Raw genomic sequence first — 23,242 nt, forward strand, 5'->3', positions numbered from 1 at the left:
GTGTAAAATGCCATAGAGTTCACCCTTCAAAGCAACCATTTTCTCCAGGGGAATTGATCTCTGTTGCCGGGAGACCAGTTGTAATTCCAGGAGATCTCCAGCTACCACCTGGAGGCTGGCAAACCTACTGACAACAGGGCGTAGAGGCTGAGGCCTTCCCTTGTTGCTTCCTGGCAATGGGTTTACTACCTCTGAATGTGGAGGAGACTGCTAAGAAAAGTCAGGGTCTCTATGCAGAGGCTGGCAATACGCTTGCCCTGGAAACCCCAGCAGAAATCACCACACGTGAGCTGCGTTAACTTTATACACATCGTACATTTTTACCCTGCCCTTCTTCCAGTGGGCACAGGGTGGTATACAGGACTTCCTTCCTTCCCCATTTATCTACACAACAACCCCATAATGTGGGTGAGGCGGAGAGAGAGAGAGAGGCTTTTCCGAAGTTGTCCAGGGAGCTTCATGTCAGAGGGAAGATTTGACATCAAGTCTGCCGGAGTCTAGCCCAGTCTTCTAACCACTATGTCACACTGGCTGTCTGATATCACCCGGTGCTACACCCTGTTCTCTCAACATTCGTTTCTCTCCCATCAGATCTGCTTCGGTCCACTGGCGGCTACCAGCCCGGAAGGTGGTCTCCTTACCTGGAAATCCCATGGGATAAAGAGGGAGAATCACGTTCGCTGTATATCTCCAGCCGGTCATATAAGCAGGAGATGGAGCTTTCTATGTCCAATGCCTCCACTTTTAGCTGGATTACTGTTCCCTGTGCCCCTTGGATACGCCATGTGCACAGGATATTGGGGGGGTAGGGGGCTGGGTAATTGGGAGAGCTGATGGATCCCTTGGGACCATGCAGGATCCCTCCACAGGCTGCAAGGGGAGACACCAAGAAACATCTTATGGACTCAACAATAAAGCAAGAGGAGAACATTGCTAAACTTGTGCTGGGCACAAAGAAAAGCAGCATTTGGAAAGTCCGTTGCGATTACTCGACATACTGCTGAACCAAACTTTTCCTATATTTTATTTATACATTTTAAGTATAGGCCAATTAATTTTGGAGGGAGAGGGCTGAAAAGTGGGTGAAAATACAATAATTGTTTTGAGTTAAAAATCTTGTTTTATTTTACTTTATTTATATCATTCCTATTCCGCCTTTCTCACTGAGACTCAAGGCAGATTAGACAGTATGAGATGAGTACAGTCAATATCAAGGACATTTCCATAAACAATGCCATTGGGTAAATAAACACAAATTTAGCAGGAATCCAATACAGAGTTGAAGAAATGCTGAAACAGAGCACAAGCAATTCTAGGACAGATATTAGACCACATGAAGCACAGGTGGCTCATAGGAGCACATATTTAAGACAAGTAGTACATAAGGCGACAGACTAGTGAAGTTTACAGTCCCTAAATCATTCGCGAAGCATCTGAGACTCCCTCCCTACAATACTTCCCTCCTATCTAAAAAGCCTTTTTGAATAATTTGGTTTTTCATTGTTTGAGGAAAGCCAGGAGAGTGGGGGCTCTCCTGACCTCCTCAGGCAGGCCGTTCCACTACCCAGAAAGCCCATGGACAGGCTGCTGTTGATTTTGCCTATGCACGGGGTGGCACATTCTAGTTTCATAAGCGGGGCTTCTCTGAACATGTGCAGTGTGTGCCTCAAAGAGAGGAGGGAAGAAACGTTCTTCTATAAAAAAACGACCTAAGAATCTAGTTCCTTGAGTATGTGCAGAGGGAGCCGCAAGTGCAAACTGGGCCAGAGGAACATGACTGCTGTGGAAAATCCCCCTTGTACGGAATCAGCTCCTTTCTCTGTAGGCCTTTTGTAAGAGACTGGTCGTACAGATATGGTTGCATTGAGCCTGCACAAATGGTCCCCCTGGGAGATTTAATTCCAGAACTGTATCTTCCAGAAAACAGGCCCATAAACAGGATGTGTGAGAGCCAAACTACAAGTGACGCCTTACACAGGTTGGACACTTGTCAGCTTCCCTCAAGTTTTGATGGAAAATGTAGGTGTCCTGGTTTTACAGCTTGGCGCGCCATTACAGCTGCAAGACCAGGATGCCTACATTTCCCATCAAAACTTGAGGGAAGCTGACAAGTGTCCAAACTCTGTCAGGCATCACTTGTAGCTTGGCTCTGACTCACATTTGTTGAGCACAGCAAAGCAGATTCGACAGCAGTTTGGTACTCACAGGGTGCTGACGTCATGGCTTGGGGTGGCTGTCCTTGGGACATTGCGGCTGTGGAGTCCGGGGACGTCCCAGTGGAGGGAGCTGAGGTAGCATTGGAGACGGGGTGAGCGTAAGACGCTCCCGGTGAGAGACTGGCCAAGTGCGAAGATTTCAGCTCTGCTTTCACAGAACAGAAGTGGAGCAATGAGAAGACCGGCGCTAGAAAGGGGTGTCTGAGGCGTGGTTCACACATGCGGGAAAGTTAGGTGGCAAGAAATCGGAGGTCTCTTGGCAGGATCTATTTTCTACAAGAAACAGTTCAAATCTGGTATCTCCCCTTCGGAAGTCCGGCAGTCCATTCTCTTGCCCCGGCATGTGTGAAGCAGGAGCCTTCTGCCACCCAACCAGAGTTCCATTTTTAATACTAGATCCAGAGGAATTAGCCGTGTTAGTCTGTAGTTGCAAGAGAGCTGTGGTTCTCGAAAGCTTATGCTGCAATAAAGTTGGTTAGTCTTAAAGGTGCTACTGGATTCTTTACTATTCTTCACACTCACTCTGAATGTACATAGATCAAAATGGATAGCCATGTTTATCTGTAGCAGTAGAAAAGAGCAAGAGTCCAGTAGCGCTTATAAGACAAACATAATTTGTGGTAGGATACGAGCTTTCGGGAGTCACAGCTCACTTCTTCAGATACAGCTAGAATGGGAGTCCATCTGTCCTTATATCTTGGAGAGAGAGATCTCCACACTTACTACCCCTCTGCACCTATAAAAATTGTGGTAGGGTATGAGCTTTCATGAGTCACAGCTCACTTCTTCAAATACAAGTGAGCTGTGACTCATGAAAGCTCATACCTTGCCACAAATGTTGTTAGTCTTGTAGGTGCTACTGGACTCTTGCTCTTTTCTGAACGTGCAGACCTTCACGTTAATCTAAGTATGCGAGAATGAACTCTCGGGCCCACTGTCCACCTTTGGGAGAGGAGGCGGTGCAGCCAGGAATGGTCTTGACCATTTTGCTGCTGAATTCATCATTATTTGGCAACCCCCTCTGCCCAACGCACAACTAAACCAGCATTTTGCTTAGGCCTGCATGGACTGGCAGCAAGAATTTTCAGAGCCTGGACAGAATCAAACACCACTTGCAAGGAATGATCAACGATGGAGGAAATGGTACGAAAAAGAGCGGTCGCATCATGGCCAGTCAGGTCACAGCAGCATGGAGGGCTCCTCAGGAGGAGAGGAACCCTGGGTAGCCACCCCCAAATCAGGAACTAGCAAGCAGGCTGACCAGCCACAGGCTTGTCAAGACTCCCAGCCAGCAGCTGAGGCAGAGCCACTGACACCCTCCAGCCTGGAGGCAGCAACAGGTTGACCGTGCCCAGCCCTCCAGCATCACCCACCCCCTTGGAGTGCCGCAGACAGAGGGCCAAACCACAAGAGACGAATTACATGTGTCTATGTGAGTGAATATAATCATGTGTGTTCCTACCCGCTCGTGTCCATCTTCCCCGAGGTGAGCACGTGTCCTGTAGCCCTAGTCCGTGCACTTATGGGCTATATGTGTAATTACAGTGGTGAGTGCTTGCGGGCAGCATCAGCGATTCACTGCTGCAGAGTGGCCACTTTTGTCTGCTTCTGCTCCCTGACCAGGAGAACAGGTGGAGGCAGATAGGGAAGAGGGTGAAAGAGGGAAAAGGGATGCTTTGCGGGAAGCCTGAAGAGAAATGCAAAGGCCTGGTGGAACTTTCTCTCTTAAAATTATCAGTACGGTCCATCTCCTGACCAGGAGAAAGGAGGGGAGGGGGAAGAAAGAAGGAAAAGGGATGCTTGGGAAAATGGAGGTGCATGATGGGATAGCATCCCACATGATGGAGGAATGCTAAAAATAACCCGTGCCAGCCTGATCTGGAATTAACACGATGTGTGCAGTGTGGCCGTGCTGTGCGAGAGGGGAGCAGTGGGGAAACACGTGTAAGTGTATTCACGTGCCATTCATCTCGTGTAGTTCCACCCAGAGGCTAATGACAAGCCTACAGGAGAGACAGCACAGCGCACGTCTCCTGGCCTGACACCAGCTGCTTGCAGATAGCAATGAGCAGGGCTTTTTTCTGGGAAAAGAGGTGGCGGAACTCAGTGGGTTGCTCTTGGAGAAAATGGTCACATGGCTGGTGGCCCCGCCCCCTGATCTCCAGACAGAGGGGAGTTGAGATTGCCCTCTGCACCGTTGAGCGGCGCAGCGGGCAATCTAAACTCCCCTCTGTCTGGAGATCAGGGGGCGGGGCCACCAGCCATGTGACCATTTTCAAGAGATTCCGGAACTCTGTTCCACCACGTTCCAGCTGAAAAAAAGCCCTGGCAATGAGGAATAGCCACAGGATAACTCCCAAGCGGCTGGCTGCAAGCCCAGCCCTCCCGTCCCTCACTAAAAAACCCAGCCAAGGAAGACCATGAGGTGTGAAGGCCACAAGTTGTCACTCCTCTGACTCTTGCGTTGGATCCCGCCTTGTTTCATGCGAGTCCTTTGACTGGTCCTGACTCTGCCCTTGCCCAGCCCTGGAACTTGCATACGGACGACTCTCAGAACCCGACCTTGCATTTCGGACTGCCTCTCAGACCAGACTACGACCAGCTCTTGGACTCTGTGCTTTCGACCTAGGACTGGACTTTGACTACGCTGCTGAAATTAGCCCCTTGCCTGAGCCCCTTGCATTCTGGGAACGTGGCCTGCACCGCCCCAGCCTGGCACCCGACAGGCAGAGTTAAAGTTTTGGCAGTTTCCTGGGGCATACCCACACGATTTCTCCCATTTCGTCCCCCATACCAACGGAGTTTAGTCAAGCTCGCCCTCCCTCTCTGCAATCTTTACAGCAGAAGGTTCTCTAGCAGAGCTCCTGTGGGGTAAAGGACACTTGGCAAAAAAAAAAAACTATCCCAAATAAATTGCTGCAGATTGCCAGTTTGAAGACACCTGGCTGCACCTGAAGGACTGCCCTGGAGGAGGAAGAGCGCTTGAGGAGCGTCTGGACCAGGAACTTACGGGAGAGGACAATAATTCCCACCAGCAAGGTCAGTAACACCAAGAGAACAATGCTCAGGACAGCCACGCACAACCAGGAGAATTTGCAGTCCGGCTTGAATTTCCTGCTCGCCACATCCCGGACCTGTTGGGCTGGGACAGAGGAGCACAGGTCACAGTTTGGTCATTTGAACATACCAAATGGCCCTGCTCAGGTCAGCCCCTTCACCCATCGAGTTCACTGTTGTCTCCTCTGATTGGCAGCGGCTGCCCAGGGTCTCAGGCAGAGAGAGTTATTACTCAGCACTTGCTACCAGAGTCCCTTGAAATTGCCAGGAATCGAACCCTGGTGGACGGCGTGTGGCATCATCACTGAGCCACAAGCAGCAGCCCCCTGTGCAGCTGCTGCATGGAACCTCCAACAAATGGCATGGAAGTCCCTCTCTTTTTTTTTTTTATAAATTTTTTTATTTTTCATAACTACAACACTACACAGCACTACACTCTCTTGACTGGAAAATGGGATAAGTTGGGAGACAGAAAGGGTAACAAATTTTGATTCAAAAATCCGGGCTTCCGGCAAGGGACCAAAGGGAGGCAGTTTTTGGACAGGGGAAACTGCTCCGTATTGAATCTGACCCAGTGTTCCAGCTTGTTCAGTACTGCCTGCTGTGACTGGCAGCAGATCTCCAGGCAGAGAAACGTCTCCCCCAACTCCTGCTATGCTGGGAACTGGACTTGGAACCTTGTGCGTGCCTGGCGTGTGCTGGGTCACGGAGCACCTCAGCCACATTCAGCTTTGTGCGCAGGGACCTTTGAAGCAATCCTTCCCCATCCTTCCTATTCTCCTCTCTTGCCCTCGAGTCTCCATGCCCAGAGGAGTACAACTGTGCCTTAACTACCCTCTCCACATAGTCTTTCCCCCCCACGGTGATACCAAAGCCATTGGCGGAGAGCTTCACACTGGTTCCGTCTTCCCCATCTGGGTGACTTGGGGACGGTGCCTCGTCCTCTACTTCGAATACGGGGTTGGAAAACTCAGTCAGCAGAAAATGCGGCAAGGACAGAGCAGGAGAAGTAGCATTTTCCTGTGAGAAAAGCAGGCAGTGGTGAGACATACAGGAGTGGGGGGAAACAGGGAAGTGATCATGTGGGGCGGGGTGGAGAACTGACCTAATAATGTATCATCTTCACATAGGATTGCCAGCTTGAGAAATTCCTGGAGATTTGAGGGTAATACCCGAGGAAGTACTTCTGTTTCTCTTAGACTCTATGGTATACCATAGAGTCTGCCCTCTGAAGCTGCCATTTTCTCCAGGGGAAATGAACTCTATGCTCTGGAGATCGGTTGTAATTCTGGAAGAACTCCAGCCCCTACCTGGTGGTTACAACTAAACCAAAATGGGCCCCACCGGAGAAAACAGCCAATATACTAAAGAAACTCCGGTGTAAAGGAACTCAAGGGTTCCACAAACAAACTATAATGAAGTTTTTATGTATTTCCATATATTTTTTAAAGGTGCAAAGTGCTAATATAGTGCAACAATCAACCAATCCAACTATATACAATATAAATATGAAGCTCTTCACAATAAATAGTCAGGCAATATCATTGATCGATCCTGATGATATTGACTTTCCATATATTTTTTAAAGGTGCACTTTGCACCTTTAAAAAATATATGGAAATACATAAAAACTTCATTATTGTTTGTTTGTGGAACCCTTGAGTTCCTTTACACCGGAATCCCAGCTGGAGGTTGGCAACCATAGCTGCAAGCCACAGTGTATCTTCTGCCCACCCCTGAGGTAGTAGACATGAACAGGGGAGACCTACTCAGCCACAGAACTCACTAGTGACTATGGCTAGTTGTTCTCACTGAGCCTAACTTACAGGGTTAGGGACGGGTCAGGGCTTTTTTTCCTTGAAAAGAGGTGGTGGAACTCAGGACCGCACAATGACATCACTTTGGGTCAGCTGGAACAAGGGGGGAGGTTTTTAAAAGTTTAAATCGCCCTCAGCGAAAATGGTCACATGACCAGTGGCCCCGCCCCCTGATCTCCAGACAGAGGGGAGTTTAGATTGCCCTCTGCACTGCATGGCGCAGAGGGCAATTTAAACTCCCCTCTGTCTGGAGATCAGGGGGCGGGGCCACCGGCCATGTGACCATTTTCAAGAGGTGCCGGAACTCCGTTCCACCGCGTTCCAGCTGAAAAAAAGCCCTGGTTAGGGTTATGGTTAGCCCACTGTGGGGAGAATAAAGGGTGAATTTCAGGTTCTTGTAGTCCTGAGTCTATTACATTGTTTACTAGATAACTTGTTCTTTTGAGTTCATTGATTTACAACTTACATCGTGTGATCCTTCATGAGTCTTAGAGTGAAAGACAGACTATGAAGAAAATGAAAATTGTGTATTTTGGCTTCAGCTCTTTATTTATTTACTTCATTTATACCCTTCTTCCTCCAAACAGTTCATATTGTTCTCCTCTCCTCCATTTTATCCTTGCAACAACCCTGTGAGGTAAGTTAGATGGAGTACGTGTGACTGGCCCAAGGTCACTCTGCGAGCTTTTATGGCAGAATGGGGATTCGAATCGGGGTCTCCTGTACCCTAGTTCAGCACAGTAGCTGCTACTTCATGTAGGAAGGTCAGGATAAAATAAAAGAAAGAATGAGCAATGCATTTACAGACTTAAATATTCATGCTCTGCTTTTTTGTCTCTTAAGGACCTCAAGGTGACCTACAACAACCAATGCAAACGATAAAACCATGTTACTTTAACTGCAAAATAAAATAAAATATAATTGAAAAGTAAACAGTTGATGATCACCACAGCCTCCAGTATTAAATACATGCCACAGTGTGCAAACTTAAACACGCTCCAAAGACAGAAAACAAAGCCACCTTTACATGCTTGCGAATCACAAAGAAGTGAGGCAAGCTTTCCACAACCAAGGGGCCACCACAAAAAACGCCCTGTCGTGTGACGCCCAGCACTCACGTTCAACAATCAGGGCACATATGGCAAGTCCTCGGAAGATAATCTGATTGTTCAGAGAGGACCATTTGGGAGGTTTTCCTGGGCCCAGGTTATTGAGAGCTTTACGAGGGAAAAGAAAACAAGACAAAACAAAACAGCACCTCTGAATTGGATCTTGGGTGAGAACCAAAGATAGCTGTTACCAAACTGGATTACTCAGCTCCAGGCAGGTAACCTCAAAACTGGATTTTGGAACAACCACTGGCAGTTCAGGGTGAGTTGTCACCCCATGCAAAAGTATGGCCATTGCCATTTCCCATACCCTGCTAGCTGGTTCTGAATGGAACCCCTGTGGAATTGCAAGCAGCAGCTTGGATCGAGGGGTGATGCCCATTTTCTTTGCCAGAGGCAAGCCGAGCCCCTGAGAGCAGGGCTGGCGCCACCATTGAGGTGGTGAGGTGGGCACCATGGGGCTGGAGAGGGCACCAGAGGGGGCGTCGGGGGTGGAGGCGCACGCCATAGAGCTGGCCAACCCCACACCGCTGCTGCCGCCACTCGCCCCCAGCTGGGCGCAGCAGCCGCAGGCCAGGCATGGCAGGCATCCGGGGTGGCATGCGGAGCTCGGGCAGCCTCCGAGTGCCATCCCAGCCACCCGCTGGCCAATGGGCCCGGCTTGCTGCATGATGACATCATCATGTGGTGACATCATCGTGCAGTCTGGGGGGGGGCGTGTGTGCACTGCACGCGCATGCACGTGGAGGTGGACGTGGGCACCAGAAACCTTGGCACCGCCCCTGTTGAGAGGCTTCACTGCTCATTGTGCTTCCCCACTTGAAGAGGGGTGGGGGGCTGGCTAGTGAACTGGCCCTGGGAACAGATGCAACTTCTGAATATTTTTCAAAGTGCATTGTGGCACAGCTCGCTCTGAAGGTTACTCAGGAAAGTATGACTGTGCCAGAGCTCCTTTCTCTCCAGTAGAGTGCAACCGATACAAACAACCTCTGGAAATGCCTTTTTAAAAACCACACATCGAAGCATTTTTTGACGTGCACACCTGAACATGAATGACTGCTCAGATACATATTTTTTAAAAAGTGTAAAATCTCTGGCTACCAAGCTAAGAGGCTGGCATTACACGTTTGTCCCTGGCCTCGGAAAAAATAATGCAGGCAGACTGAGCGGATTTCAAAGCGTCGTCTATGCTTTCCCTTCTCTGCTGGGTGGATGTTCCGACCCTGACAACGAGACTTCTAACAGGGAATAAATGCATTAAAGCCATTCTGGCATATTTGCACAATGGGATAATTGGGCTTATTTTTAGGAGCGAAAATTAAAGTCAACAACCACTCGCTCAGATTAAAGGAGCCCCTGAGGACTAATAACATTTTACTCTCTGCAGTATCTGAGGTGCAGATCAAGCTATTAATAGCATTTACACAGCACGTTTGGAGTCTTCAAAGCGCTGCATCCAGTATTCTTACAACAACCCCGCATGGAAGATAGTTGCTATTATGCACATCTAGCAGTCGTGAAGAAGGGATGGAGGCCACAATGTCTTGCTTGAGATCTTCATTCATAAGCTGTTACACTACACCATGGCTAGTTTGTGTGTTAGTATAAACACAATTGCCACCATGCTAAGACTGAAATCCAAATATTTTTAGTAATCTCTACCATGCATGTGTATTTACAATTACATTCTTACAAGGATACACAATTCCTTAAAGCAATAGTACATAATTCCAAAGATACAAATGTGGTAGAGAGTGCCCTCAAGTCATAGTTCACTGATGGCAACCCCTGGTGGGGTTTTCATGGCAAGAGACTAACAGAGGTGGTTTTCCATTGCCTGCCTCTGCAACCCTGGTCTTCCTTGGAGGTCTCCCATCCAATTACTAACCAAGGTTGACCCTGCTAAACTTCTTTGATGAGATCAGGTTCTCCTGGGCTATTCAGGTCCAGGCAAAGATATAAATAATTATACAAAAATTCCAATGGTAAATGTGAAAATAACCGAAGTCTCTTAACGTTTTATCTTTTCTTCTTTTTTCTTCCAAACTCTTGTTGGAGAGAATTTCCAGCTTTCCAATGCCCAAATGTGTTTCTGGTGTGGGTGCGTTTTAGTGAACTTCCTCAAAGTCATTTAACATACACAAACGTCTTATGGAACCAAAGCCTTTATATATTATTTTCTGTCATCAGTTTGCTCTCCATAGGATAAATTCCTCCAGCGGTACAGGCAGCCGTCTGCTTCTTAATGTGATGGCCCAAAGGGACTTCGGCTATTTTCACACTTACCTTTGGGAATTTTGTACAATTATCTGTATCTTTGGAATTGTGAACTGTCCCTTTAAGGAGTTGTGTATCCTTGTAAGAACAGAATTGTAAAGACAAGTGTACGGTAGAGGTTACTAAAAATATTTGGATTTCAATCTTAGCACAGTGGTAATTGTGTGTATATTAGCTTTAGAACACCACAGTCCTCTTGTTTTGGCTTATATAGCTTGTGCATTAGGCAGGAAGCCTCAGAGTACAGCTCGTGTGAAGTAGTAGTTAGAGTGTCAAACTTGGACTTGGGAGACACTGGGTTCATATTCCCATTCAGCCATGAATCTCCCTGGGCAACCTTGGATCAGTCTTTCTCCCTCTCAGCCTAGCTTCCCTCATAGGATTGTTGTGAAGATATAATGAGAACAGGAGAACAACCCTAAACACCTTTGAGATAAGGAGGGATGACAATATATAGACAGATGTAGAGATGTACAGAAACAGTACACTGCATCATCCCATTGCTTCCAAACTTTCCCCCTACACAGCTTTGTGGGGACGTCAGGGAAGAAAAGATGCCTATTCCAAATCCTGAAATTGCATAGATAGGAAAGGATATGAGAAAATCCTTACTCCTCAGCAGAGCATCCTTAGCCCTGAGTAGTCTATCCCAGAGGAGAATTGTGGCATAGGTATTCAGACCAAAGGCCCTGGTGGTTAGTGGCCACTGGGTCCATATCCTACCATATATAAAAGGTAAGCCGTATTGGTAACGACTCACTTTTTATCCTCGTGCAGGCACTTTGCTGATGCCTCTGTCCTTGAGGCTGCTGCGAAGCGTCTGCTTGCTGCTGGGAGGAGGCCCGCTGAATCAACGGTCTAAGCATTCCTCCCTGAGCCTACCCTCAGTGCCCTCCAGGTCACTGCAAAGCGCCCACATGCCGTTGGGAGCAGGCCCACCGAATCAGTTTTCTAGAGCCCATTGTCTTTTTTTTACACAACGGGCAATATTTCTAGTCCTTAAATATTTCAGTGATGAAAAGAGAGAGACTCACAAGTATGTCTAACAGCCCCTCTTCTTCCATCAAAGAAAGCACCCTCCAATGCTCATGTTCCTGAAGACTCTCTCTAGAATAGTCTATTTTGCACCAATTTGAAAGCAAGAAAGGTTATTTCTTGGGGTGAAAGTCTTACCAGCAAAGCCCAGTATAACTACAGTGTCATGTATGCAAGCATCCATGCCATTGTTGTGTTCTGCATCTTAAACACATACTGATATAACACCAAAGTTAAATACTGTATGTTATGCATTTTATATAAGTCACCCGAGGGTGTCTAGACTGCTAATACTAATTTCCAGAGGAGCCAGTGGCCTCTTTGTTATCTCTAAGAAATATGCACTTTCACTTCTGAGTGTCCTTGGACCGGAGCTGCAGCTGTGTACTGAAATCTATCTTTTTCACAGGAGAGAATGATTCCACTTTGTACTTTGTCTAGACTAAACTACTCTGTTCCCATGTAACTTTTTGGGTTTTTGCTCCTGAATGCAAACGGGCCAGAGGGTGGGAGAACATCCCCTATAATCTGTAGTCCTATTGTTTGAATAATTACTTCTGCCAACTTCTACCTACGAGTGCAAACAAGAACTGAATAAATCTCTGAATAAAGTTTCTTCAACCAATGCACCTGAGTGCTTGCTGTGAGGGGCTTGGGGATTTAACTGCCAGGGACTTTCACCCTAGGACTGACATACAGTTGAGAACAACCCACACAAGCTATAGCGTACGGCTGCAGAAGGAGGCAAGATATAATCTTGAGAGATGTTTTTGTGTTCAAGCATTCACATTTGCATCTCTGCAAACTGAAGCTGAGATGCAGCCTCTTCCATTCAGAAACTTAATTCGACAGTCCTGGGGGATGGTACCAAAACTTGAACACTTATAGCAGTCCCAAGTTTTGAAAAAGCATCCTCCACATCTCCGCACAGGACAAACAAGGGGCGTTTTAACAGGCGCAGGTGCCTGGTCAGGAGTTATCCTGGAGTCCAGGTGCACATGTGCTCCCTACAACACCGATGGGCCCTCCTCATCTCACTCTTACCTTGCTTGGATCCAGCATGTCAGGGTAGAGTATGATCTCGGTGTAGTCCTTCATGGCTGTGGGAGAGGGTGTGTGGAATGTTGCCAAGATACCTGCCCTGCCAAAGTCGCTGCATCCCCGCACCCCCTGCGGCATCAGGCTCCCTGTGGTGGCCAACTGGCCGTTCCAATTCTCACCACATTGGTCAGCAAAGGGTCCCCCAGAGGCAAGAGTCAGGGCAGCACCCCAGGCTCAGCGTTCTGACCCGAAAAGTCTGATGCAGAATCAAACGAACGGCACTTGCTGCCTCTGTCAGCAAAGACCATTCCCCGTCAGGCACATTCTGCGGGACAAAGTGCCTTGCGACACAGGCTCCTGGGAGACCAAGGAATTTGCAAGCATTAAAGTCACCAACCTCCCTCCTACTTCTTAATCCATCTCAGCTGAGGACACGGAGGTCAAAGACCCTGGCGTTGGCAACACCAGCCTTAAAGGCACAGCATTGCCAAACCTTTTCTTAGTTGCCTGCATTCCCAGAGAACCAAAAAGGGAAAGGCACTGCCTGTCGGAGGGACTACAATACATGCTATGCATTTTTACGAAGTTTATATAAAGTGCAAAAAGTGCTCAATAATACAAATCATCACAATAATACAATAAATACATTCAGTACATACTGCAATGATAATATTCAGAAGAGGTCCAACAATCAATCACACCACTGGTAGAAGTCAAATAAGGTAAATTTGCAATCCTGAAACAGTATATAATCTTGTTTTCTTAATATTTCTTCTTGCAAATGTGGAAAAGTGCTGAATGTATTTATTGTATTATTGTGATGCTTTGTATTATTGAGCACTTTTTGCACTTTATATAAAATTTGTAAAAATGCGTAGCATATATTGTAGTCCCTCCGACAGGCGGTGCCTTTCCCTTTTCGGTTCACGTTCAGAGGAGTCCCTTATCTTGGCTTTTTGCATTCCCAGAGAGACTGGGAATGGGTAGCAGGAGCTGGAAAAGGTAATTTGCAAGTTGCCTTCCTGGTCTTGTCCCTTTGCAGTATGGCAAGGGGTTGTGCCACCTCTCTTGAATTTGCCTTAGGGCCGAGAACAGAAAGATGGCCACCGATGCAGGCCTACACCCATCCAATAAGCCCCAGAGAATGCCCAGCCCAAGCCCATGCTTTTTGGAAGCCTCCCATAGATCTCCTCCGTTCTTTGTCTCTCCCCAGTCCTCCTCCTTCTCCTCCCCCTGCTTTTTTCAGAGAGGATGGCATATTTTCCAAGATGGCACCACCTGAGACTGGCCAACTGTATGTAGTGCCGACATCACCGTAGACCTCATGGGCATGCTCACGCAAGGGTTTCTGGTGCAAGAGAAAGAAAAGTGAGGCCTAGAATGAACTGGACATTCAAAACGAACCATGTAGCAAAAAAAAAATGCCCTGAACTGGATAGCCCAGGTGAGCCTGATCTCATCAGATCTCGGAAGCTGAGCAGGGTCAGCCTTGGTTACTAATTGGATGGGAGACCTCCAACGAAGTCCAGGGTTGCAAAGGCATGCAATGGCAAACCACCGCTGTTAGTCTCTTGCCGTGAAAACCCCACCCCAGGGGTTGCCGTACATCAGTTATGACTTGCGGGCACTCTCCACTAGACATGGGCACGAACCAACCCCCCCCCCCCCCGCAAACCATGGGGTTCATGGTTCGTGGGTTTTCACGAACCATGCCGCTTGCAAGGGGCAGGAAAAGTTTAAATGGCCATTTAAACTGCCCCTTTAATATGAACCAAACGAACCAGTAGACCAGTTCATGGAAGTTTGTGGAAATGAGCTTCCACGAACCACTGCTTCGCGAACCGCGAACCGGCCTGGTTCGTGCATTTTTTGTGGTTCGTATTTAGGTTCGTCCCCATCTCTACTCTCCACCACCAAAAATAAAAATAGATGAGCCTTTCAAAAGCCCTCCATGTTCCATACTAGCAGCGACAGATGAGCAGTATCAACAGATATGGAGAGTCTAGAAGCCACTTCATGCTAAGCCTCCCTTCCTGCCAGTAGAGGCGGCTCCTTTCGTCTCTTTTGGTGCCCCTCAAATCGGGCGGCCTAGGCAATCACCGAGGTCTGCCTAGTGATTGGGCCAGCCCTGATTCCATACCTAGGATAACAAGGATGAGCCCACAGCGGAATGGTCTGAGGACCACAATTCCTTAATCAGCACCGTGTAACAAATAGATGAATCCTAAATGAATTAATCAACTACTCTTTTTATAATTTAAAGTGCTAGGTGCTTTGTAATTAAAAAGGTAATTCACAAAATTACACAACCCCAAAGCATGAAAATTTAAGTTCACGGTCCCAAGTCTTAATGAATTTCAATAGAAGAGCAATCTCTCTTGTTCTTGTCCTGGAGTGCTCCCCTGACGTGGTGCGCTCCGAAGACCAACTCCCGGGCAGGAGAACCCACAGTGGAACTGTGGAACTTGCTGAAGGAATAGCAGCCACCAAACGCTCCTGTTTTGGGATCTCTTTTTCAAGAGCGTTAGCGAGCAGCAGTCATGCAATTCTGAAGTTATTGACTCAATCCTCTCAGCCCAGTTAGGAACCTGATACCAGAATAATTTTCCAAGCATTGAATTTCTAAAGTTGGGACATGGTGGGAAGAGGATTGGAGAGAAGCGGGGGCATCCCTTGGAGTGTGTTTTTCCAGTCTTTTCTCCTTCCTCTTCAGCTGTATAAAAACATTGCAGAGGACTTGTATTTTCAAAGCGCTTAAACAGAATTACCCTGCTGGTTCCCCCCTGTTGTGCATCCTTCTTTTTACAAATGTCGCGGCTCCTGTTGGAACTGCGTTTTAACATGTAAGCATCTGGCAAGTTTTCCACGCACTGTTGCTAAGTCATGTACATTCCTGAAGTCTCTTAATGCAAAATCCTTTTTCCATGTTCCTAAAGCAGGGGAGAAAGAGGTCATTGTTTGAAAACCAGAACTGTAGGGAGAGAGTGTTAGCAGTCGGCCTTGACCCTCACGCTAATGGGGAAGCTTATGAATATGGCTATATCATAAGCCCTTCTCCTCATGTGTTTTAAACACAGAAACACTGTCTAGCAAGGCAGAAAACGGCTGCCAACCCCCAGCCGGGAGTTGGAAAATTACTGGAATGTGAGTCATAAGCCTCACAGATGTGTAAAGATCTTAAGACAGAGAAGTTAGCCATGTTAGTCTGTAGCTGCAAAAGAGTAAAGAGTCCAGTAGCACATTTAAGAGTCAGTTTGGTATAGTGGTTAAGAGCATGGGAGCATCTGGAATCCTCACTCCTCCGCTTGAAGCCAGCTGGGCGACCTTGAGCTAGTCACAGCTCTCTGGAGCTCTCTCAGCCCCACCCACCTCACAGGGTGTTTTGTTGTGGGGATAATAATAGCATACTTTGTAAACCGCTCTGAGTGGGTGTTAAGTCATCCTGAAGGGTGGTATATAAATTGAATGTTGTTGTTGTTATTATTTAAGACTAACCAACTTTATTGTAGCATAAGCTTTCGAGAACCACAGCTCTCTTTGTCAGATGCATTGTCAGCTTTCGAGAAACACAGCTCTCTTCGTCAGATGCATTACCAGCTTTTGAGAACCACAGCCCTCTTTATCAGATGCATTGACAGCTTTCAAGAAGCACAGCTTTCTTTTCAGATGCATCACCAGCTTTTGAGAACCACAGCCCTCTTTATCAGATGCATTGACAGCTTTCAAGAACCACAGCTTTCTTTGTCAGATGCATCACCAGCTTTTGAGAACCACAGCCTTCTATATCAGATGCATTGACAGCTTTCAAGAACCACAGCTTTCTTTGTCAGATGCATCTCCAGTTTTTGAGAACCACAGCTCTCTTCATCAGATGCATCATCAGCTTTCGAGAACCACAGCTCTCTTCATCAGATGCATAGACAGCTTTTGAGAGCCACAGCTCTCTTTGTCAGATGCATCAGTTGGCTAGTCTTAAAGGTGCTACTGGACTCTTTACAATCATAAGACAAAGAGCCTTCCAGGAGTTCCTCAGTTAATCGCATCCACACCTTGCCAGTCTTCCCTTATCTGCTCTCCCAATCTGGGTTATTCAGGATCTGAAAAAACCCACCTGTCCTCCTGTCCATCCTCCATGGGTCATCAAGCACTTTTTTCCTTTAGTAACACCCAGGAAGGTTTAATCGAACCTTTCCTTTCTGGACAGAAGACGTCCCCCTGCCCCAGGGGATGTTCTACAGTATAACTGGGCTACCCTCCACCATACTTGTGTGTGCGTGTCCTTGGATCCTACACCCACCCTCAGACGGGTGTCTGAGCCTCTCTGTGTCAGGCCTGGCTAGGGGATTCTCTCGGAGTCTCCACGTCATCAGCCACAGATGAATGAGTTAAAGGTCTTTATTAGAGATTTGCTCCCTAGAAATATACTGTACATAGCAATTGCCTGGAATGCCAAAGCAAAGTCCTCCCAGAAAAGTCCCCCCCCCGTCTCCTCCCCACAGTTCAAATGACAGTCAGTTGAAGTTGGCGTGGAGCTGCAAAGCGTGAGAATCCTGGCAGAGATGCAAAGTTGAGTTTCTCAAGGCTGGTTGGTTCCCAGATGCTCAGTCCCAGCTGTACTGATAACACTGCTCAGCTCAAACGGCAACAAAGCCTAGCAAATCACAGGGAAGCAAGAAAGCAACTACAATACTACCTATCCCCGCCCAGTAACTAGACATTCACAAGGCGGTGACCCCATCTTCAAGACTGGTAAATATCACACATTTGCTGAACTGCCCTCCCATTTCCTCTGTTTTTCAGTTAGCTCTGCATGTGTATTGTGTTTTATGCAATTGCTCTTTATCACTCTGTGAATAAAAACCTTTCCTGTGGAACATTCACCTGTTTCTTTAAGCGTTCTCTAGAGGAACGATCCTCGTATTCACTGGTATACTCTGAAACTGTCTGCCGCTTTTCCTTGTAGCACCCCCTAAAAACTTCTCTGGACGACCTCCTCCTCTGGGAATTTGTTCCACACAGTAGGAGCCTCTAGTGCAGGGGTGACCAAACTTGCTTAATGTAAGAGCCACATAGCATAAACCTCAGATGTTTGAGAGCCGCAAGACAGTAAGTACTGAAGTGACTTCAGAGGAAGAGGCGGGTTTGGGGGAGTGCCGTGAAAGTGACATCACAGGAAGGGGTGGGGTTTTGGAGCAGTATGCTGGAAGTGACATAATCAGAAGGGGTGGAGCTTGGGAAGAGCCATCACCTGACCTTTGACAAAAGTGACATCACATCCTTGCTAGGCTTCACCCCCAAAGTCCCCAGGTATTTTCTGAGTCGGACCTGGCAACCTCAACATTTTTATTGAAAATATTAAAGAATGGAAAGAAGGAAAGAAGGAAAGGGAGGGAAAGACATGGAAAGAAAGAAGGAAAGAAGAGAAGGGAGGGAAGGAAATAAACTAAACTAAAAAAACTGTACAGCCATGGCGATACTCAGAGACCTCAGGGAGCCGCACAATATGTCTAGGAGAGCTGCATGCGGCTCCCGAGCCACAGTTTGGCCACCCCTGCTCTAGTGGAAAGGAATGGGCTCTGGCAGAGTCCAGGCAGCCCGCCTTAAGTAGGGGGGTGGCCAGAAGATCACCCCTAGAGGACTGCATTTGATGCATGGGAACATATAGGAAAACCTTTTCTCATCAACTGGGCTCATGGAAAGGAAGCTCTCAAGAGACACCAGGATGTCAACAATTTTCACCCCAGCAGCAACCACATCAAGGCCAGTCCATGCAACAAATACATTTCCTGGACATCACCAAGAGGCTATGCTATGGACCCATAAACACCACCTTGTATCAAAAACCCAGCAACGGCCAAACACACCTGCATGCTTCCAGCTACCCTCCAAAACACATACAATGATCCACAGTCTACAGGCAAGCATTGCCTTACGATCACATTTGCTCTCAACAGGGACCCTTACCTGAAGGATTTATAGGAAATATTTTTAGGATTTAGAGATCCTCCGAGTAAAGTAAAGAAGCAGATCCATAAAGCCGGACTGGTACCTAGAGGCTGCTGGCTATAAGACAAACCCAAAGGAGGTAACAACAGACTAGCACCAGCTGTCACCTACAGCTCAGGACTTAAACTGGTTCAATGTATCACCAATTACCTACTGCCTCTGTAGGATAAGGATCTCTTGGGCTCATCCAACCTGTATCTACAATATCCTTCAACTATCTGATTTGAGCAAATGGGTTGTTCCCTAGGTGAAAGAATCAAGGAACACACATCTGATACGAAACAATATTCAGAAACCAGTGGGAGAACAATTTAAGCATCCTGGACTTCGATCTCCCTGCTGTTGCAGATCTGAAAGTCATTGTTCCACACACCCCCACACACCTCTACCACAGACTTCAAAGGAAGAACATAACATGAAAGTGCTGGATTAGAACTCATTAAGAAATTATTCTCCTCACACTCTAGCCTAAACTGGACTTCCATACTCACTATAATTGCCAATAGCTTGACAGGACCTACTTTTTAGGTATACGGACTGTCTTTTCTTAACATGTTGTAGCTGTGACCCTTTACTGATGATATTTTTATCTCATGCTTCTGCCTCTTTCTTGGTTTATCTGACTTCAATAGATTATCCCTATCCCATGAGAGACTGGAGACTGACTTCTCATCATTCATCATATGTAACAACCAAACCAGTTGCAGTTCCTTAGAGGAAATCACACTTGAAAGAGTTATAGCAGGATCCACACCTGGCATCTCTCTGCTCCAGATGCTTCCCCCCCCCACCCTGTTGTGTCATTTTGTTATAAAATTTTCCAAAAAGATTTCCTCCCCATTTGCATCTGAAGAAGTAAGCTTTGACTCATGAAACCTCAAGCTAGAATAAATTTTGTTAGTCTTTAAGATGCTACTGGACTTCTATGTTATTATTATTGCTGGCCATTTTAATAGCTCGGTGTGCCGGTCTCCCCATCTATTCTGTTTATCTTTTGTGTGTGTGTATACACGCACACAAACATATATGTAGTCTGAGAATAACACTTCATGCATCTGATTGAGTGGGTTTGGACTCACAACAGTTTATACTGTAGGAAATATGTTACATTCTTAAGGTGCCAGAAAGTGGATATTCATAGATCTTGTGTGTGTGTACTTCTGGTCACTCCGCGGGGCCACAACTGAGGCAGAAACAAAATCAACAAGCAGCGCTTCAAAGGCACAAGTACATACACAAGAATGCACGTAGAACCCGGTGAGGAGTTTGTCACACTCCAATTTTATTTCTGTACAAGTCTCCCTTCTGAATGACAGGAGCCTTTCCCCTATTCTTGCTTACACAGTAAACAAGACGGTAAATCAACCTGAAAGGTGCTGAGAGGGGGCTTCTCTCCTCTTGCAAACCCTGAACATCTTGCATTACCCTCTCTGTTCCCCTGTGAGGGGGGGGGGCTCTTTACCCCTATCTACGTTGACCTTGGAGTGAAAACTGCAAAGAGGGGGGCAAAAAAAAGAGAGGACTTTCCCTTTGAAGCCACTGAAGTGGCCCAGAGGGGGTGGGTTTCACAGGGAAATGACACAGGAGTGGATTGGGCCTTCAATTTATGGGGAACATGCCTGGCGGGGGGGGGGGGGCTGTTGCCCGAGAGAATGGCCAAGAACAAGCTGAAACAAAGGGACCCTCTACAACGGGTTGAGGGGGGTGGGAACACACGAGCATTGGGTTCAGCTTGCTCCAGGGATGTACGGAAAGTATGGAGGGAATTTTGCAGTCATCTCAGGAAGTGGAAACAGTCGAACAGTATGCTCACTGAGGGGGTCTGCCTTATAGGACCCTGAGGGGCTCAGTTTGCCCCCCACTGTTTCCTAAGTTGAACTCTTGTGCTGTCAGCAGCTTCATAACAAGAAAAAAAAATATTCATCCCTATGGATCATTCCCCCCCTCCTGCCCCCCTTAGTGAAATGCAGCAATAAGAAAATGTTCACACCCGTTGAACGATTGCCTATCACAAAACCATTCAAAGTCCTGTGTGGGTTTTTCGAGCCCATCAAGTACAATACCAGACGGCCTGTGCAAGCATCAAAAGGCTCAGCGCTTGTGTGTGAAGGGAATCACTAAGACAAAAGGTCAAATAAGGCTACTGACGTTCATCAGCTGACCGGAGACTGGCTCAGTTCCTTAACCTCTGCGAGGGACGTGGAGATGGCAGGAGAAGTCATTGCCCCCACCCCCAGCCTGTAGCGAGGACTTGTTACCTCAGAAAGTCCAAAGCAATGCCAATCCCAGCCAACGTGTCACTGGGATCGTCCCGGTCACCTCTGGCACTTGGCCCAGACCGAATGCCCGAAGCATTTCTGAACGGGTTGGAGAGGACTTTGTCCCACGACATCAGTGTGGGGGGGGGGGGGTGCCTGATTGTCTGTAGGGAAAGCAGGAAGCATTTGCCATGCTTGCACCTAGCCCTCCTTCAAAGAGCATTTTTGTTCATTTTGAATACCTCACGTCTTCCCCAGAGGGTTTAAGGCACTGTCGTGAAAGGAGGCAGTTAAAAATCCATTCCCCCAACCCCCCCCATGTCCTCTTTGTCATAGTTCCTAAAATTCCAGTCAAAAGTTGTTGTTTTTTGGACAAAGTTTGTTTAAAAATAAAACAAAACACAACCAACAGGCATCCCTCAAAACATAAGGGAGTGACGGTTACAGTTATTCCAGATCCGCAGCTCCAGTTAGAAATCAAGCTGGTGCACCCATTGCGGGTTCTACGAAGCTGCCCTCAAAGCTGCCTTCTGCGAAACGTTGACACAGCGTGCACCCGTGACTGGGAGGAGAGGACAGCTAAAGCGGCTGTCCTCTTTGATGGGTTGGACGAGTGGCCTTTCCCCAGGTGCGCACCCAGCCATCTGTGCAGAAATGCTGACCCAGAATCCTAGTGCAATTTGAACAGTTTCTAAGCTGCAATGTTCATCGGCACTCTCCAGGTGGTGCCGTCGGACACGGAGAAGAAAAGACGGTTGTCCAAAGTCGGGAAGATGGTGGCCTTGTTCCTCGAAGCGCCACTCACATTCCTTCTCAATGGGCCTTTTTCCGGCAAGGGAGCAGCTTGGGGAAGAGAACGGGTTGTGTAGATAAAATGGGACAGACAGGTTCCTGCCCCACAAGAACAACTGTTCATGGTTTATTACACACCAAAAGAGAGGAGAGGGGGGGAAATGAAAGAAGAGAGTAAGAGAGAATAAAAGGGAGAGAAAGAGAAAAAGAAAGGAAAAAATGCAAACCCTTCCCTAATCTGTAGGAGATTTGGGGAGCCAAGCGCTGCCCCATCGGTGGTTCTGTCCCCGGAGTCCGCAAGGCCATGCTGCTGTGCTGAGTGACTCTTCGGGATTAGCCCTGAAGCAGGACAAAGGCCTGTCCGTAAAAGTCGGCATCATAAGTCAATGCTTTATTAGGACTCTCTTTCTCCCACTTTTTTTTGGATGTTTTGTTTTTCTTTTTTAAGAAAAAAAAAACCAGCTTAGAAAAATCCCTCAAGAGCCCCAGTTGTCCTGGGTGTCTCTGTCAACGAGCTGGTGCCAAGCTCCCTTCCCTCCGCAGGGACGGGGTGAAGGGAGGGGGCCTGGGGGAGCTACATGCGCGAAGATGGGCTGGCGAGCTCGTAGAAGAGCAAGTAGGCATCGCTGCTCCGGACGTGGCTGGAAGAGAGCGGCGTGACCCTGCCAGAAGAAGAAGAAGAAGAAGAAAGGTGTTAGCAGCCAGCTCTGGAAGTGGAAGAGAGTCTTCGAGTATCCAAAGACCCCGGAGGAGAAGGCCAGAGGCGGCTGTTATTGAGGGTAACCCCAAAATCTGTGCAGGAAAAAAAAATCTTATTTGCAGCTATTTGTATATGAAGTTTTAATGTTTTAATGTGGAACGTTTTAAAATGATTTTAAGCAGGGCTTTTTTCTGGGAAAAGAGGTGGTGGAACTCAGTGGGTTGCCCTTGGAGAAAATGGTCACATGGCTGGTGGCCCCGCCCCCTGATCTCCAGACAGAGGGGAGTTGAGATTGCCCTCCACGCCGCCAAGCGGCGCAGAGGGCAATCTCAACTCCCCTCTGTCTGGAGATCAGGGGGCGGGGCCACCAGCCATGTGACCATTTTCAAGAGGTTCTGGAACTCCGTTCCCCCGCGTTCCCCCTGAAAAAAAGCCCTGATTTTAAGGTTGTTATTCACCCTGAGCCCAATTGTGGGGAGGGCGGAATACAAATACGATATAAAATAAATAAATAAATGAATCTGAAATCTGTCTATTTCTGACATGCAGCAACTAAATTCTCAATTTCAAAATTAGATTTTTAGGAACATTTTTCTAAACTTGGGCCTCCTCAGATACTACAGGGGTTAACCTGCTTAAGGAAAAGAGAAGGGGAGAAAAAACAAAACCCTGCAAATCAAAGGCAACCAAAGATGTTGGAACAAAGGAAAGATTTTTTTTTAAAAAAACTATAGAACGTAACTAAAAATAAGAATTTAAAACACTGGTATAGATTTTAATAATCAATTAGAAATACACCAGTTAGATTTTTATGGTTCTGCATAAACCTGGTGTGTGTGTGTGTGTGTATGTATACACACACACACACACACACACACACACCTGGTATATATATACACACAATAAAATCACTCACATACAGGTATAATAGTAT

The 23,242-nt window shown here is 47.2% G+C and overlaps 2 protein-coding genes across 3 annotated transcripts in view; both read right to left on the minus strand.

Moving 5' to 3' along the window:
* Positions 1 to 12,609, minus strand: part of MFRP (membrane frizzled-related protein) — a 28,409-nt gene extending 15,800 nt beyond the window's left edge. Inside the window, exons 1-5 of the mRNA XM_054997989.1 lie at positions 12,556 to 12,609; positions 6,108 to 6,293; positions 5,227 to 5,350; positions 2,206 to 2,361; positions 642 to 870 (exon numbers count right to left, since the gene is read on the minus strand). Coding sequence (XP_054853964.1) covers positions 642 to 870; positions 2,206 to 2,361; positions 5,227 to 5,350; positions 6,108 to 6,293; positions 12,556 to 12,609 — 749 coding nt within the window. The remainder of the gene's footprint in view (positions 1 to 641; positions 871 to 2,205; positions 2,362 to 5,226; positions 5,351 to 6,107; positions 6,294 to 12,555) is intronic.
* Positions 12,610 to 16,958: 4,349 nt separating this feature from the next.
* Positions 16,959 to 23,242, minus strand: part of USP2 (ubiquitin specific peptidase 2) — a 76,190-nt gene continuing 69,906 nt past the window's right edge. The window contains exon 13 of one of the 2 annotated variants that reach the window (XM_054998195.1): positions 16,959 to 22,270. In XM_054998195.1, the coding sequence (XP_054854170.1) occupies positions 22,183 to 22,270 (88 nt within the window). In that variant the 3' untranslated portion in view covers positions 16,959 to 22,182. The remainder of the gene's footprint in view (positions 22,271 to 23,242) is intronic. The other variant, XM_054998196.1, reaches the window with a different exon arrangement.

This window comes from Eublepharis macularius, chromosome 14 (genome assembly GCF_028583425.1).
Source record: "Eublepharis macularius isolate TG4126 chromosome 14, MPM_Emac_v1.0, whole genome shotgun sequence".
Taxonomy (NCBI): domain Eukaryota; kingdom Metazoa; phylum Chordata; class Lepidosauria; order Squamata; family Eublepharidae; genus Eublepharis; species Eublepharis macularius.